The sequence below is a fragment of the Pan troglodytes genome, chromosome 15, assembly GCF_028858775.2.
Source record: "Pan troglodytes isolate AG18354 chromosome 15, NHGRI_mPanTro3-v2.0_pri, whole genome shotgun sequence".
NCBI classification, from domain to species: domain Eukaryota; kingdom Metazoa; phylum Chordata; class Mammalia; order Primates; family Hominidae; genus Pan; species Pan troglodytes.
The window spans coordinates 100,386,701-100,402,717 of record NC_072413.2 but is presented as its reverse complement, the minus strand read 5'-3'; the positions used below and the strand labels follow the sequence as shown (position 1 = coordinate 100,402,717).

The following is a 16,017-nucleotide window of genomic DNA, read 5'->3' as shown; positions in this document are numbered from 1 at the left end:
GGAGGCGGAGCTTGCAGTGAGCCGAGATGGCGCCGCTGCACTCCAGCCTGGGGGACAGAGCAAGACTCCGTCTCAAAAAAAAAAAAAAAAGACAGCTCTGAAGGCAAATCCATGAAATCTCATTGGCTTGTTGAATGCTAAGGAAAAGGGATCATATGTTTAATTTCAAAACAGAACATTAGAAACTCAGGTCAGGTAGTCTTTTTGGTCTATGCTTACACATGTCAGACCTATATATTTAACACATTTCTAACATTTTTGTACTTGTTATTAGCTCCTTGCAACATTTCCTCAGTGCTTTTGGCACTAGGTAGGAAGAATCTGTGTTTCCATCTGCCCTCTCCCACTAACTTCTGTAGAAAAAAATGGTTTCCAAAGCACCATTCTTGAAAACACATGCAAGGCTATATTTACCACAGAAAAGGTCTGCTTTCCTCTTTAGGAAACATAACTTCATTTAAAAACATAATCTTTCAATCATGCCATACATGGATTTATTTGAGCATAAACTTTTTTATTTATCTTCCCATAAAATCTTAAGATTTTCCCTAAACTAGTTAATGCACCTTTAACTTTCGACTTGGACATTCCAAAGAGACCATGCATCTGTATTCCATAACCTTGAAATCCACAGACTGCACAGAGGGCCTATCTCCTCTCACAAGAAGTAAGCACACTGGTTAGGCAATCAGAGATACGTGCCTTGAAGCAGGAATCTTAGAATTTCTTTATCTATAAAAAGTGGGGATTGTACCAAATGATTCTAAGACCCAGCCAGCTCTCATGATGAAAATGACAACAACAACAACAACATAAATATTTAATTCATCTCTGGGGTTAAACCACTAATAACTGGCAGCCAAAGCTCAAAACAAATCTTTGTGTTGCTGTGTTTATGCGTGTAATATGTACCAAAAATTTCTAGTAATTCCTCAGTAAAGTTAAAAAAATACATAATTCCCTTTCACTCTTCCTCCCTCAGCCCATCCCATTCTTAATCCCTACCTAGAGTTAAGTAATCATGTGAAAATTCCTGCAGACCTTTTCCTATGTGTTTACATATAGGTATACAGCTTTGTTTCCAAGCTCTAAATCTTCTAACTCTAAATTCTACATTCTTGCCAAAAAAAAATTTTCATTTTATTTTATTTTTGAGACAGAGTCTTGCTCTGTCGCCCAGGCTGTAGTGCAGTGGCGCAATCTCTACTCACTGCAACCTCCACCTCCTGGGTTCAAGCAATTCTCCAGCCTCAGTCTCCTGAGTAGCTGGGATTACAGGTGCCCGCCACCACACCTGGGTAATTTTTATATTTTTAGTAGAGATGGGGTTTTGCCATGTTGCTCAGGCTGCTCTCAAACTCCTGAGCTCAAAATGATCTGCCTGCCTCAGCCTACCAAAGTGCTGGGATTATAGGCGTGAGCCACCGTGCCTGGACAAGAAATTTATTTTATACCTCCCTTGTGATTCTCCACAATTATAAGTTTGATATCCTATATATAATGGGCACTCAAAAAATGCTGTTGATACTCAGGGCTACCAAGTATGGATTTTGGCCCCAGCAAAATACATTTTTTTCCCAAATGTTAATATTTTAGATTTAAAAAGTTTTTGTAGGTACACAGCAGGCATATGCATGTATGGGTGAAATACATTTAAAGGATAACTAGCTAAATTTTTTTTTTTTTTTTGAGGCAGGGTCTCACTTTGATGCCCAGGTTAGGGTGCAGTGGCTCGATCTCGGCTCACTACGACCTCGACCTCCTGGGCTCAAATGATCCTCCCACCTGAGCCTCCTGAGTAGCTGGGACTACAGGTACACGCCATCACGCCTGAATAATTTTTGTATTCTTTCGTAGAGATGGGGGTCTTGCTGTATTGCCAAGGCTAGTCTCGAACTCCTGAGCTCAAGCTATCTGTCCGCCTTGGCCTCCCAAAGTGCTGGGATTACAGGTGTGTGCCACTATGCTCGGACTAGCTAAAATCTTTACATGGGATTCTCCCAGAGTCCCCTTCTATGGTGCTGGATCCAGTAATTTGTACCAGCTTCCCTCAATCTCTGGTACAGCCTGTGGATGCTGTTCCCTCAAACTCTGGTAGAGCCTGTGGATGCTGTTCCCTCAAACTCTGGTAGAGCCGGTGGATGCTGTTCCACCAAACTCTGGTAGAGCCTGTGGATGCTGTTCTACCATGTCACAGTCCTTCAAAGCTCACGTGACTTATCATATCTGCTATGGTTTAGATGTGGTTTGTCTTTGCCAAAATTTATGTTGAAGTCTGATCCCCAAAGTGGCAGTGCTGGGAGGTGGGGCCTAGTAGGAGGTGTTTGGGCCATGGGGGTAGATCCCTCATGAATAGATTAATGCCCTCCTCATGGGTGAATGAGTGCTCACTCTCCAAGGACTGGATTAGTTTCCAAGACAGCAGGTTGTTAAAAAGAGTCTGGCTTCCTTGCACAAGGATGGCACACAAATTTGTGAAGCACTCCATACTAAAAGAAAAAGAGCCGGGTGCCGTGGCTCATGCCTGTAATTCCAGCACTTTGGGAGGGTGAGGCATGTGGATCACCTGAGGTCAGGAGTTTGAGACCAGCCTGGCCAACATGGTGAAACCCTGTCTCTACTAAACATACAAAAATTAGCCAGATGTGGTGGCGCACACCTGTAGTCCTGGCCACTCGGAAGGCTGAGGCAGGAGAATTGCTGGAACCTAGGAGGCAGAGGTCGCAGTGAGCCGAGATTGCACCACTGCACTCCAGCCAGGGCAACAAGAGTGAAACTCTGTCTCAAAAAAAAAAAAAAAAAAAAAGGAAAAGAAAATGAGTCTGGCATCCTTGGTTCCTGTCTTGCTTCCTCTCTTGCCATGTGACCATGTGAGATATATATATATATATATACACATACATACATACATATACATATATATGTGTATATATATATACACACACACACACACACACACACATATATATATATATATATATTTTTTTTTTTTTTTTTTTGAGGTGGTGTCTTGCTCCATCACCCAGGCTGGAGTGCAGTGGTGCAGTCTTGGCTCACTGCAATCTCCGCCTCCCGGGTTCAAGCGATTCTCCTGCCTTAGCCTCCTGAGTAGCTGGGATTACAGGCATGGGCCACCATGCCTGGCTAATTTTTCTAATTTTAGTAGAGATGGGGTTTCACCACGTTGTCCAGGCTGATCTCAAACTCCTGACCTCGTGATCCGCCTGCCTTGGCCTCCCGAAGTGCTGGGATTACAGGCCTGAGCCACCATGCCCGGCCTACCATGTGATCTCTTGATACACACCTGGTCCCCTTCCAATTCCCACCATGAGTGGAAGCAGCATGAGGTCCCCACCATATGCAGCTGCCCAATCTTGGACTTTCCAGCTACAGAACTGTGGGCCAAATAAACCTCTTTAAAAAAATTAAAAATAGTAAAAAAATAAAAACAACTTCCGGCCGGATGCAGTGGCTCACACCTGTAATCCCAGCACTTTGGGAGGCCGAGGCAGGTGGATCACCTGGGGTCGGGAGTTCGAGACCAGCCTGGCCAACATGGAGAAACCCTGTTTCTACTAAAAATACAAAATTAGCCAGATGGGGTGGCACATGCCTGTAATCCCAGCTACTCGGGAGACTAAGGCAGAAGAATCGCTTGAATCCGGGAGGCAGAGGTTGCAGTGAGCCGAGGTTGCACCACTGCACTCCAGGCTAGGCAACAAGAGCGAAACTCCATCTCAAAAAAAAAAAAAAGAACAACTACTAGTCTTAGGTATTCTGTTAAAGGAAAACAAAACAAAGATAATATGATAGAGAACTAATTACTGGTTAAACTGTAAAAATGGCCATCAGATGTAATTTGTAGTTTCATTCTGGGGAGCAATAAACTTCAACTTTAGTATTTGTTTTTTAGTTTGGTGACTGAAAATATTTAAATAGTTATACAGTTTTTCTAAAAGACAATACGGGGCCGGGCGCAGTGGCTCATGCTTGTAATCCCAGCACTTTAGGAGGCCGAGGCAAGTGGATTACTTGCGATCAGGAGTTTGAATCCAGCCTGGCCAACATGGTAAAACCCTGTCTCTACTAAAAATACAAAAAGTAGCCAGGTATGGTGGCGGGCACCTGTAATTCCAGCTACTCAGGAGGCTGAAGCAGGAGAATCACTTGAACCCAGGAGGCGGAGATTGCAGTGAGCCGAGATCGCTCCACTGCACTCCAGCCTGGGAGACAGAGTGAGACTCTGCCTCAAAAAAAAAAAACAAAAAAACAAAAAAGACAATACAATGGTGATCAATGAGACACATGTGCTTCATAAAAGAAAACTGGGTTGTAACTGCAACCTGAGTAAGGAGTCCAAATTCCGCTAACGCATATAAACCTTACTGCCAGAGGTTACTTAATAGTGAATTAAAACCCAAGGAGCTAGCAAAACTACTCTGTAGAAGTCAAAACTACTCTGTGTTAGAAGTCAGAATAGTTACCTTGGGGAGGGGTAATGATTAGGAGGTAGCACAAGAGAATCTTCTGGGGTGCTGGAAATGTTCTGTATCTTGAACTGGGTGATTAAACAGACATACACATATAAATTCATCACATTGTACTATTAAGATTTGCAGGCTGGGCACAGTGGCTCACGCCTGTCATCCCAGCACTTTGGGAGGCCGAGGTGGATGGATCACCTGAAGTCTGGCGTTCGAGACCAGCCTGGCCAACGTGGTGAAACCCCATCTCTACTAAAAATACAAAAAATTAGCCAGGCGTGGTGGCAGGCGCCTGTAATCCCAGCTACTTGGGAGGCTGAGGCAAGAATCACTTGAACCCGGGGGACGGAGGTTGCAGTGAGCCGAGATCACACCATTGCACTCCAGCTGGGGCAACAAGAGCAAAACTCCGTCTCAAAAAAAAAAAAAAGATTTGCAAACTTTGTGTAAATTATATTTTAAAGAAAAGTGAAAAAACAAAGTAAAACACAAGGGCCTGGAAAGCCTAGTCTAGTCTAAATGTGTTGAGGTATGTTTTCTAACTCAGGACATGGTCTATATTGATGAATGTTCCATGTGCACTTGCAAAGAATGTATATTCAGCTGCTGTTGGGCAGAGTGTTCTATAAATGTGAATTAGACCAAGTTGGCTGATGGTGTTGTTCAGTTCTTCTACATCCTGTTGGTTTTCTGTCTACTACTTCTATTATTGAGAGAGGAATACTGAAGTCTCCACACGTAATTGCAGATTTGTCCATTTCTGCTTCGTGTGTTGTGTGAAGCTATGTTGTTAAGGGACATATACGAATCTGTTATTATGTAATGTCTTTTTTATCCCTGGTTATTTCTTTGCACAGAAGAAAACCTTGATATTAATACAGCCACTCCAACTTTCTTTCTTTTTTTTTTTGAGACGGAGTTTCACTCTCATTGCCCAGGCTGGAGTGCAATGGTGCGATCTTGGCTCACTGCAACCTCTGCCTCCTGGGTTCAAGCAATTCTCCTGCCTCAGTCTCCCACATAGCTGGGATTACAGGAGCCCCCCACCACACCTGGCTAATTTTTTGTATTTTTAGTAGAGACAGGGTTTCACCGTGTTAGCCAGGATGGTCTCGATCTCCTGACCTCGTGATCCACCCACCTCGGCCTCCCAAAGTGCTGGGATTACAGGCGTGAGCCACCGCGCCCGGCCTATACGTAATTTTTCAAAATCTACTTAGAATCAATATTGTACCTCTTCAAGAAGAATGTACAAATGTATAGGATACCTTACTCTCCCTTACTTATGTTGTACTCGTCTTAGATATTACTACATCTACATCTGTTAAAACTTGATCAGTTATAATTTTTGTTTTCAACTGTCAAATATATTTTAAAGAACTCAATAGGGGAAAAATCATCTATTGTATTTATTACCCAGGTATTTACTATTCTTCATTCTTGATGTACAAAGTTCCCTTCTGTCTAAAGAACTTCATTTAGCAATGACTTTAGAGCAGGTCGGTTGGCAACGAACCCTCTTAAGTTTTCCTTCATCTGATAATACTTTCATTTCACCTTCTTTCTTGATAGGTATTTTCACTGAGTAAAGAATTCTGGGTTGACAATTCTCTCAGAACTTCATTTTATTTTTCAGATGGAGTCTCACTCTGTCGCCTAGGCTGGAGTGCACTGGCACGATCTTAGCTCACTGCAGCCTCCGCCTCCCGGATTCAAGCGATTCTCATGCCTCAGCCTTCTCAGTAGCTGGGATTACAGGCATGAGCCACTACTCCTGGCTAATTTTTGTATTTTTAGTAGAGATGGGGCTCTCGCCATGTTGGCCAGGTTGGTCTCGAATTCCCGACCTCAAGTGATCCACCTGCCTCAGCCTCCCAAAGTTCTGGAATTACAGGTGTGAGCCACCATGCCCGGCCTCTCAGCCACTTTAAAAATGTGCTACTATCGGCCAGGCGCAGTGGCTCACAGCTGTAATCTCAGCATTTTGGGAGGCCGAAGCGAGTGGATCACCTGACATCAGGAGTTTGAGACCAGCCTGGACAACATGGTGAAACCCCGTCTCTACTAAAAATAGAAAAATTAGCTGAGCTTGGTGGCGTGTGCCTGTAATCCCAGCTACAAGGGAGGCTGAGGCAGGAGAATCGTTTGAACCCAGGAGGTGGAGGTTGCAGCCACTGCGCTCCAGCCTGGGCAACAAGAGCGAAACTCTGCCAAAAAAAAAAAAAAACAAGCTTGGTGCAGTGGTTCACGCCTGTAATCCCAGCACTTTGGGAGGCCGAGGCGGGCAGATCACGAGGTCAGGAGATCGAGACCATCCTGGCGAACATGGTGAAACCCTGTCTCTACTAAAAATACCAAAAAATTAGCCGGGTGTGGTGGCGGGCACCTGTAGTCCCAGCTACTCGGGAGGCTGAGGCATGAGAATTGCTTGAACCCGGGAGGCGGAGGTTGCAGTGAGCCGAGATCGCGCCACTGCACTCTAGCCTGGGCGACAGAGCGAGACTCCATCTCAAAACAAAACAAAAACAAAAAACCAAAAAAATGCTACTGTCTTCCAGCTTCCATTGTTTCTGATATAGTTTGGCTGTGTCCTCACCCAAATTTCATCTTGAATTGTAGTTCCCATAATCCCCACATGTCGTAGGAGGGACCAGGTAGAGATAACTGAATCATGGGCATGGTTTCCCCCCTCTTGTTCTTGTGACAGTGAGCCCTGTGAAGAGGTGCCTTCCACCATGACTGTAAGTTTCCTGAGGCCTCCCCAGCCATGCGTAACTGAGAGTCAATAAAACCTCTTTCCTTTATAAATTATACAGGCTTGGGTATTTCTTCATAGCAGCGTGAGAACGGGCTAATACAGTTTCTGATGAGAAATTCACAGTCATTTAAATCATTGTTCCTCTACAGGTAATACGTCATTGTTCTCTGGCTATTTTTAAGATCGTGATCTTTAGCAGTGTGACTAGGATGCCTCTGTGCATGGATTTTAAGACTGTGATCTTCAGCAGTGTGACTAGGACACCTCTGTGCATGGATTTTAAGATCGTGATCTTCAGCAGTGTGACTAAGACACCTCTGTGCATGGATTTTAAGATCGTGATCTTCAGCAGTGTGACTAGGACACCTCTGTGCATGGATTTTAAGATTGTGATCTTTAGCAGTGTGACTAGGGTGCCTCTGTGCATGGATTTTAAGATTGTGATCTTTAGCAGTGTGACTAGGGTGCCTCTGGGCATGGATTTTAAGACTGTGATCTTCAGCAGTGTGACTAGGGTACCTCTGTGCATGGATTTTAAGATTGTGATCTTTAGCAATGTGACTAGGGTGCCTCTGTGCATGGATTTTAAGACTGTGATCTTTAGCAGTGTGACTAGGGTGCCTCTGTGCATGGATTTCTCTGATAGATCTTGTTGGGGTTCATCGTCGGATTCACGAGTCTTCCTTATAAGTGTCTGAAGCATTTGAGAGATTTCAGACTATTAAACTCCTAACTACAGTTTGAAAGATTACGTAACGGTTTTAAATGTTTGGGGAATTTGATCAGTCAAATCCATGAGCTATTACTCAAAGAGAAGAAATAGCAGTAGTTCTAATTTTTATACAAAAAATATTAAAACACGGGCAGGTGTGGTGGCTCACGCCTGTAATCACAGCACTTTGGGAGGCTGAGGCAGATGGATCACCTGACGTCAGGAGTTCGAGACCAGCCTGGCCAACATGGTGAAATACCGTCTCTACTAAAAATACAAAAATTAGCTGGGTGTGATAGCGGGTGCCTGTAATCCCAGCTGCTCTGGAAGCTGAGGCAGGAAAATTGCTTGAACCTGGGAGGTGGAGGTTGCAGTGAGCCGAGATCATGTCATTGCACTCCAGCCTGGGCGACAAGAGTGAAACTCCATCTCAAAAAAATATATATATATTAATACAGACCCTAGAGACAGTCTGCCCAAGTTCACATGATGGTGCTGCCATTTACTACCAGCCAACCTCAGGCAAGTCACCTACCCTCTCTTCACCAGCTGTCTCCTTAGTAAATGAGGAAGATCATAATAACATCTGCCTCAGAGAGCTTTTGTGAGGATAAAATGAGTTAATATATGTCTGTCCAAGAAGCATAGTGAGAAGGAAAAAATAATGTTTTAAAAATTTTAAAAAATATATTTTTAAAGAATAATGTCTGACACATAGAAAGGGCTGTTATGTGTATGAACCATTTTGATTATTTTAAAATGAGCACAGAGGCTTAAGTTAGTTACGTTTTAAATGAAAACTTTAATATATTGAATATTGATTAAAACACAAGTATTTGTAAACATTTCTCTTAGATACAAAAGCTGTATCTTGGTCCATAAAAGCCCCCTAACCACAGACAGAATAGAGTCCCATGTGGTGGAAGCCACAACTCAGTCAACTTTGAGTCTCTCACAAAAGTGACGTACTCAATAAACTACAGATATTGACTAAGTGGGTGAATTACATTACAGTTCACCAATAGTTGGTGCCAGCCACAACACAGTCAAATAACATCTCCACCAATATCTACAATACACAGAAATGCCTGAGTCCACAGCACTGCAGAAACAGATTGGTCAGGATCCCAATGCTATAGAAGAGACCTCAGCTCAGCTAAGAGGTGCATATTCTGGCAATGAGCCAATATTCATATACATCCTTTTTTCATCATAATTTCAAGAGAAGAACTAGAGATTATTCAAAACTTCGAAAAACAGGCATGTGCCTCCTCCTGTAAACACTTAGGAAAAAAATATCTGCTTTCAAAGTGTTGTAGTAAGTTTTAAATCCTAAAATGTTCTCTTTTTTTCTTTCTTTCTTTTTTTTAAGATGGAGTCTCACTCTGTCACCCAGGCTGGAGTGCAGTGGTGTGATCTTGGCTCACTGCAACCTCCATCTCCCAGGTTCAAGCAATTCTCCTGTCTCAGCCTCCTGAGTAGCTGGGAGTACAGGTGCATGCCACCACGCCCAGCTAATTTTTGTATTTTTAGTAGAGACAGGGTTTCACCATATTGGTCAAGGCTGGTCTCGAACTCCTGACCTCAGGTGATATTCTCTTTTAAAGTGATGTTAGGCCAGGTGTGGTGGCTCATGCCTGTAATCCGAGTACTTTAGGAGGCCAAGGCAGGAGGACTGCTTGAGCCGAGGAGTTCAAGACCAGCCTGGGCAACATAGCGAAATCATGTCTCTACAGACAAAACAAAACAAAAACTAGCTGGGTGTGGCAGTCATCCCTGTGGTCCTAGCTACTCAGGAAGTTGAAGCAAAAGGATCACTTGACCCCAGGAGTTTGAGGCTACAATGAGCTATGATTGTCCCACTGCACTCTAGGCTGGACAACAGAGCGAGACTCGGTCTCAAATAAATAAATAAAGTGATGTTAGATTTTTGGAGGCAGGAAAAAGTTAAAAACACCAATGTTTTTAGTTATATTCCACTTCAGCTAAAGATGGTTTTAAAGTATTGTTTGGGTGAGGTATTAAGGCCATATTCTGGCAAATCAGAAGTAAATTATCTCATCCTAGAACACAAGCATGTTAAGCGTCAGCTATGGCTCGTGCCCCCTCAGGTGAAAAGCAAAGCAAGGCTCACCTCAAAGTTGTACTTCCTCATCTGGTTGAGGTGCCGGCAGTACAGATAGAGCATGCCGATGCTGCTGCCCACCGCGATGTAGTCCCCGTTGGTGTCGAGGGCCGTGAGATAGACCACGATAGAGCGGAAACCCTTCTGGATCTTTGTCGGAATGGCATTGAGGAGATAGTACAACGGGCAGAACTCTCTGAATGTAACAGGCTCTGATATCGATGCCATGGCCAAGGTTTCCACAAACGATCTTCACGCAGGAAAAGGAATGTTTATTTGTCATCTAGGGAAACCTGGGGGCTACAGAACAAAGCATTACAGTCCTTTCAATGCCTAGTCATGGCAAAAAGAAGTATGTTTAATAATGGCAACATGGAACTTTAAGGCAGGTAAACATTATAGCTGGAGCTTAAATAAACAGAGAAAGTAAACACGTGTCACTAAGATCACTTTTGAGCATTTTAACTCAAAATGCACTTCAGTATGTTCTGACCTCTATGATTTATGTTGTAGTGAATGCCATGGAGGAGTGGAAAGAATACAAAAAACAAAACAGTTCTTACTCCCAAATAGCTTATGATCTAGACAGGGAGGCAGATGAAATAGTGAAAAGACACAAATCCACAAGTAATGAGGTGATAATTTGTGGGTTTTCATGAGGAGAGAGAGATCAGTGGGGATTAGAGTGAGTGTAGACATGGCTTCACTGAACACATCCTGAACTATGAAGCCCACCAGGTTGGACAGGATATGGAAAAGAGAAACAGGAAAGACACTCTAGTAGGAGAATAGTGGGCCAATCTCAGACGCAGATATGCTGGCTGTGTTAATGAGATGGTGAAGAACAGGTGCTCTGGCCTGGTTGGATCCCACAGCCTCCTCAGTGCTCAAGAGTCCAGCCACACAGCACCTTACTCTGTTCCACATGGAGACCCACCCACTTGCACTTTGGCTTCAAAGCTTCCCTTACTAAAGATATGCAACCCTTCCATGCACGCCATCTTTCACAAAGTGCTCACTCACTGATTTAATCCTGACCCTACCTTATAAGGCAGGTAGCATCATCCCTAACTTTTAGAAGGGACTGGGGGCCAGAGGGTCATGAGACTCACTCAAGATCAAACAGCCAAGACTTGACTCTAGGTCTTTTCCCTCCAAGTCCTAGGCTCTTGCCAACAGCACAGTCACAGCTCTGACAGGCAGGCTGTAACAGTCCAGGTAGATGCTCTGTACCTGATTACACCTGGAGGGATATTTTAGCTCTACAGGTTCTATGGAGACTTCCAAGCTCCTCTCATAGAAACTTCTTGCATCATGGATTTATGGTCTCTTTGAACTGTAGGTTTTCTATTTCTACATAGTGGACTGACCAACTTCCAGTCCCTCTTCTGATCAAATTAATCCAGCTCGTTCTCACCCCAGGGCCCTTGCACTGGCTGTTCCGTCCACTTGGAATGTTCTTCCTCTACTGAGCTCTTCCTCCTTCTCAATTGTGCCCTCTTTCATGAGGCCGTACTTGATTTCTCCTCCCCCTACTGAGTTCTCTCTCTGTTACCTCTCCCAGTTTTACTTTCTCTACACAGCCCCTTTCTTCTTCTTTTTTTTTTGAGACACAGTCTCACTCTGTGACCCAGGCTGGAAAGCAGTAGCAAGATCATGACTCACTGAAGCCTCAAACTCCTGGGCTCAAGTGAACCTCCTGCCTCCACCTCCCACGTAGCTGGGACTACAGGAATATGCCACCATGCCTGGCTAACTTTTAAATTATTTTGTAGAGATGAGGTCTCGCTGTGTTGCCCAGGCTGGTCTCAATCATGGCTTACTACAGCCTCAAGCTCCTGGGCTCAAGAGATCCTGCCATCTCAGCCTCCCAAAGTGCTTGGATTACAGGTGTGAGCCACCGTGTCCGGCCTATCCACACATCTCCTTTCTTTTCTCTGACTGGTTATCTGCCTGCCTGCCACTCCGACACACACACTGGTCTGTAAGGCCCATAACAGCAGAGCCCATATCTGCCTCACTCACCCCTCTTCCCCCCGCAGGGAGAAAAGGGCTAGGCACATCAGAGGCATTCAGCAAGTATTTGTTGCATAAATGAATGAATGATGAAACAGAAAATTTGGCCCAGGAACAGTGGCTTATGCCTGTAATCCTAGTGCTTTGGGAGGCCAAGGTGGGAGAACTGTTTGAGACCAGGAGTTCACAACCAGCCTGGGCAACATAGCAAGACTCCCGCCTCAACAAAAAATATTTTTAAAAATTAGTCAGGCATGGTGCTACATGCCTGTAGTCCTAGCTACTCATGAGGCTGAGGTGGGAAGATCACGCTTTTAAAACAAATATTTCATTTTATAAAATAGAGAGGGTTTCACTATGTTGCCTAGGCTGGTCTCCAACTCCTGGGCTCAAGTGATCCTTCCTCCTCAGCTTCCCCAAGTGCTGGGATTACAGGTATGAGCCACTGCACTCAGCCAGGAAGATCACTTGAGCCTAGGAATTTGAGGCTGCAGTGAGCTATGACTGTGTCACTGCACTCTAGCCCGAGTGACAGAGTGAGACACTGTCTCTTAAATGAATAAATAAATAAAAGGAAAATATGCAAGGAAGGAATGAGTGACAAGAACAGAAGAACAAAGGCTGTGCTTTCTGGGATCATTTCTATAGTTCATTACTAGAGAAGTTTCTCTGAATGTGTAGAGCAAAAGAAAAAATATTAAATATAAAATTCTAAAAAATGGAATGGAAGAGCAGCAAAGTATCATTTTTTCTTCAATATGACCCCAATTCAATGCTGGAATAATAATTCCCTAAATCTGTATAGCATATCCAGTTTTCCAAGCATTTTTAGATTCTATTTCTTTTCTTTTCTTTTTTTTTTTTTTTTTTTGAGACGGAATCTCGCTCTGTCCCCCAAGCTGGAGTGCAGTGGTGCGATCTCGGCTCACTGCAACACTCGCCTCCTGGGTTCTTCTGCCTCAGCCTCCCGAGTAGGTGGGACTACAGGCGTGTGCCACCAAGCCCGGATAATTTTTATATTTTTTAGTAGAGATGGGGGTTTCACCATATTGGCCAGGCTGGTCTCGAACTCCTGACCTCATGATCTGCCCACCTGAGCCTCCCAAAGTGCTGGGATTATAGGTGTGAGCCATCGCGCCCAGCCTTAGATTCCCATTTCATCTGATAGTCACAATAGCCAATACAGGCAGAACATATTCACGTATGAGAACTTTCTTAAAGGTAAGTAAATAACAATAATAATAATAATTGCATTCCTCTGTGATACTTAAGAACCCAATCCACCCTCTTTTGCAGTAATAATAATGGGAATAGCTAATGTTTTTACAGATGCTCCTCAACTTACAATGGGGTTATGTCCCAATGAAACCGTCATAAGCTGAAAATATAAGTCACAATACATTTAATACACCTAACCTGCCGAACATCTTAGCTGAGCCTAGCCTAACCTAAATGTGCTTAGAATACTTACGTTAGCCTACAGCTGGGCAAAATCATCTAATGAAAGCCTATTTTATCACAAAGTGTTGAATATCTCAGGTAATTTATTTAATACCACATTGAAAGTGAAAAACAGAATGGTTGTATGGTTACTGGAAATACAGTTTCTACTGAATGGTATCGTTTTCGCTCAGTCTTAAAGTCAAAAAATAGTAAGTTGAAACTTTGTAAGTTGAAAACCGTCTGTACTTAATACAAACTGTTCTTAGCACACAAACCCATTAAATCCTCACCAAAAAGAGAGGAAAAAAAAAACAAAACATGAAGTAGGCATCATAGTTACTTCCATTTTTTTTTTCCTGCAATCCCCAAACATTAGACATGAATGTTACCTCCACTTCATGGATGCAGAAACTTCTTATTCTTCTTTCCAAGGCACAGAAATAGTAAAAGGCTTTGTTTCCTTAAAGAGTGCATACATACATACTCATACACACATTGATGTGCCATAATTTATTTAACTTTTTAAAAATAAAGGTTTCTTTTTATAACAGTTATAAATGCTCACTATCAAAAAGTTGCTTTTTTTTTTTGAGACTTGCTCCGTCGCCCATGCTGAAGTGCAGTGGCATGATCTTGGCTCACTGCAACCTCCGCCTCCTGGGTTCAAGCGATTCTTGTGCCTCAGCCTCCCAAGTAGCTGGGATTACAGGTGCCTGCCACCAGGCCTGGCTAATTTTTGTATTTTTAATAGAGATGGGGTTTCACCATGTTGATCATGCTGGTCTTGAACTCCTGATCTCAGGTGATCCACCCACCTTGGCCTCCCAAAGTGCTGGGATTACAGGCTTGAGCTACCACGCCCAGACTTGCTGGGATTACAGGTGTGAACCACCATGCCCGGCCTCAAAAATTTGTTAATATAGAAAAGCACAAAGAAGGCTGGGCGTGGTGGCTCACACCTGTAAACCCCAGCACTTTGGGAGACTGAGTCGGGGCAGATCACCTGAGGTTGGGAGTTCAAAACCAGCCTGACCAACATGGAGAAACCCCATCTCTACTAAAAATACAAAATTAGCTGGGCATGGTGGCGCATGCCTGTAATCCCAGCCACTTGGGAGGCTGAGGCAGGAGAATCGCTTGAACCCAGAAGGCGGAGGTTGTGGTGAGCCAAGATTGTGCCATTGCACTCCAGCCTGGGCAACAAGAGTGAAACTCAACCTCAAAAAAAAAAAAGAAAAGAAAAGTACAAAGGCAGCTGGGTGCAGTGGGTCACACCTGTAATCCTAGCACTTTGGGAGGCCAAGGTGGGTAGATCACTTGAGGCCAGAAATTTGAGACCAGCCTGGGAAAGACGGCAAGATCCTGACTCTGCAAAAAATAGAAAAATTAGCCAGGTGTGGTGGCACACAGAGATCGCCTGAGCCCAGGAGACCAAGGCTGCAGTGAGCCGATTATACCACTGTACTCCAGCCTGGGTGACAGAGTCAGACCCTATCTCAAAATAAAAGGACAAAGAAGTAAAGAAAAGTCACAATCTCATCATACTGAGATATGCCATGGACACAGATAGCTACAGATATATGTATATAAACATATATGCACACACACAGATTTTTCACTTAATAAATCATGAGTATTTTCCATGTCATTAAATATTCCCCTAGAATGTGATTTTTAGTGACTATACAGAAAAACTGCAGAGAACACACTGTATGGATAAACCAAAATTTTCTCAACCAAAAGATTTTAATTTTGCCATCATAAACAACAGAAATATATCCAAGCATATTCTTGGAGTACACTGCAAGAAGTGAAAATGTTGATTTAAAAAAAAATGTATTGCCAAACTGCCTTGAAGAATGTTCATATCAATTTATGCCTCACACGTTTTTCCAAAGAATATCTAGAGGCCTGTAAGCCATAGCACCCAGATGAGTCAGGACAGCCATGCCTGGGGGCCAGGTGCCCAAGAAGTCCCCAGCGGGCACAAGAGAATCCATGCTATTTCACTATCTGGGGGCCTCTGGATGAGCTTAGCACCAGGCTTACCTGTCCTTCACCCACCATTCAGATAGGAGGAGCAGGTTGAGGCCAACTCCCAGCAAAACTGTCCTGACAGAAACAGTGTCTAGGACGGGCTGAGGAAAAGGCATAGAGCCGCTGTCTCACTGTCCTGCGCTAGGTTTGGGAAAAACAATGCAGACACAACAAACATTTCTGCTAAGACTTTCTGCTCCTCCTCCTTACCCAATTTTCACCCAACTCCATGTTCCACCTCACCCAACCCCCAGGTCTCAGACCCACAGCCACAGAACTGACCCTCTTTCCACCGAGGAAGAACTGCATAATGAGTGGCTAATGATACTGAAGTGAAAAAGACCCAAGTTCAAATCCCAATGCCCCTAAAACTACCTGAGGCACCCTGGAATAACTGCTCAACCTCTCTAGATCTCCAATTACCATCTGAAATGGGATTAGT

The 16,017-nt window shown here is 43.8% G+C and overlaps 1 protein-coding gene and 1 pseudogene across 4 annotated transcripts in view; one reads left to right on the top strand and one right to left on the bottom strand.

Moving 5' to 3' along the window:
* TECPR2 (tectonin beta-propeller repeat containing 2) overlaps positions 1–16,017 on the bottom strand; it is a 134,283-nt gene that overhangs the window by 110,170 nt on the left and 8,096 nt on the right. For all 4 annotated transcript variants that reach the window (XM_016926979.4, XM_016926982.4, XM_024348933.3 and 1 more), the window contains exon 2: positions 10,089–10,379. In XM_016926979.4, the coding sequence (XP_016782468.3) occupies positions 10,089–10,307 (219 nt within the window). In that variant the 5' untranslated portion in view covers positions 10,308–10,379. The remainder of the gene's footprint in view (positions 1–10,088; positions 10,380–16,017) is intronic.
* Positions 12,713–12,794, top strand: LOC112205523 (small nucleolar RNA U3; annotated as a pseudogene).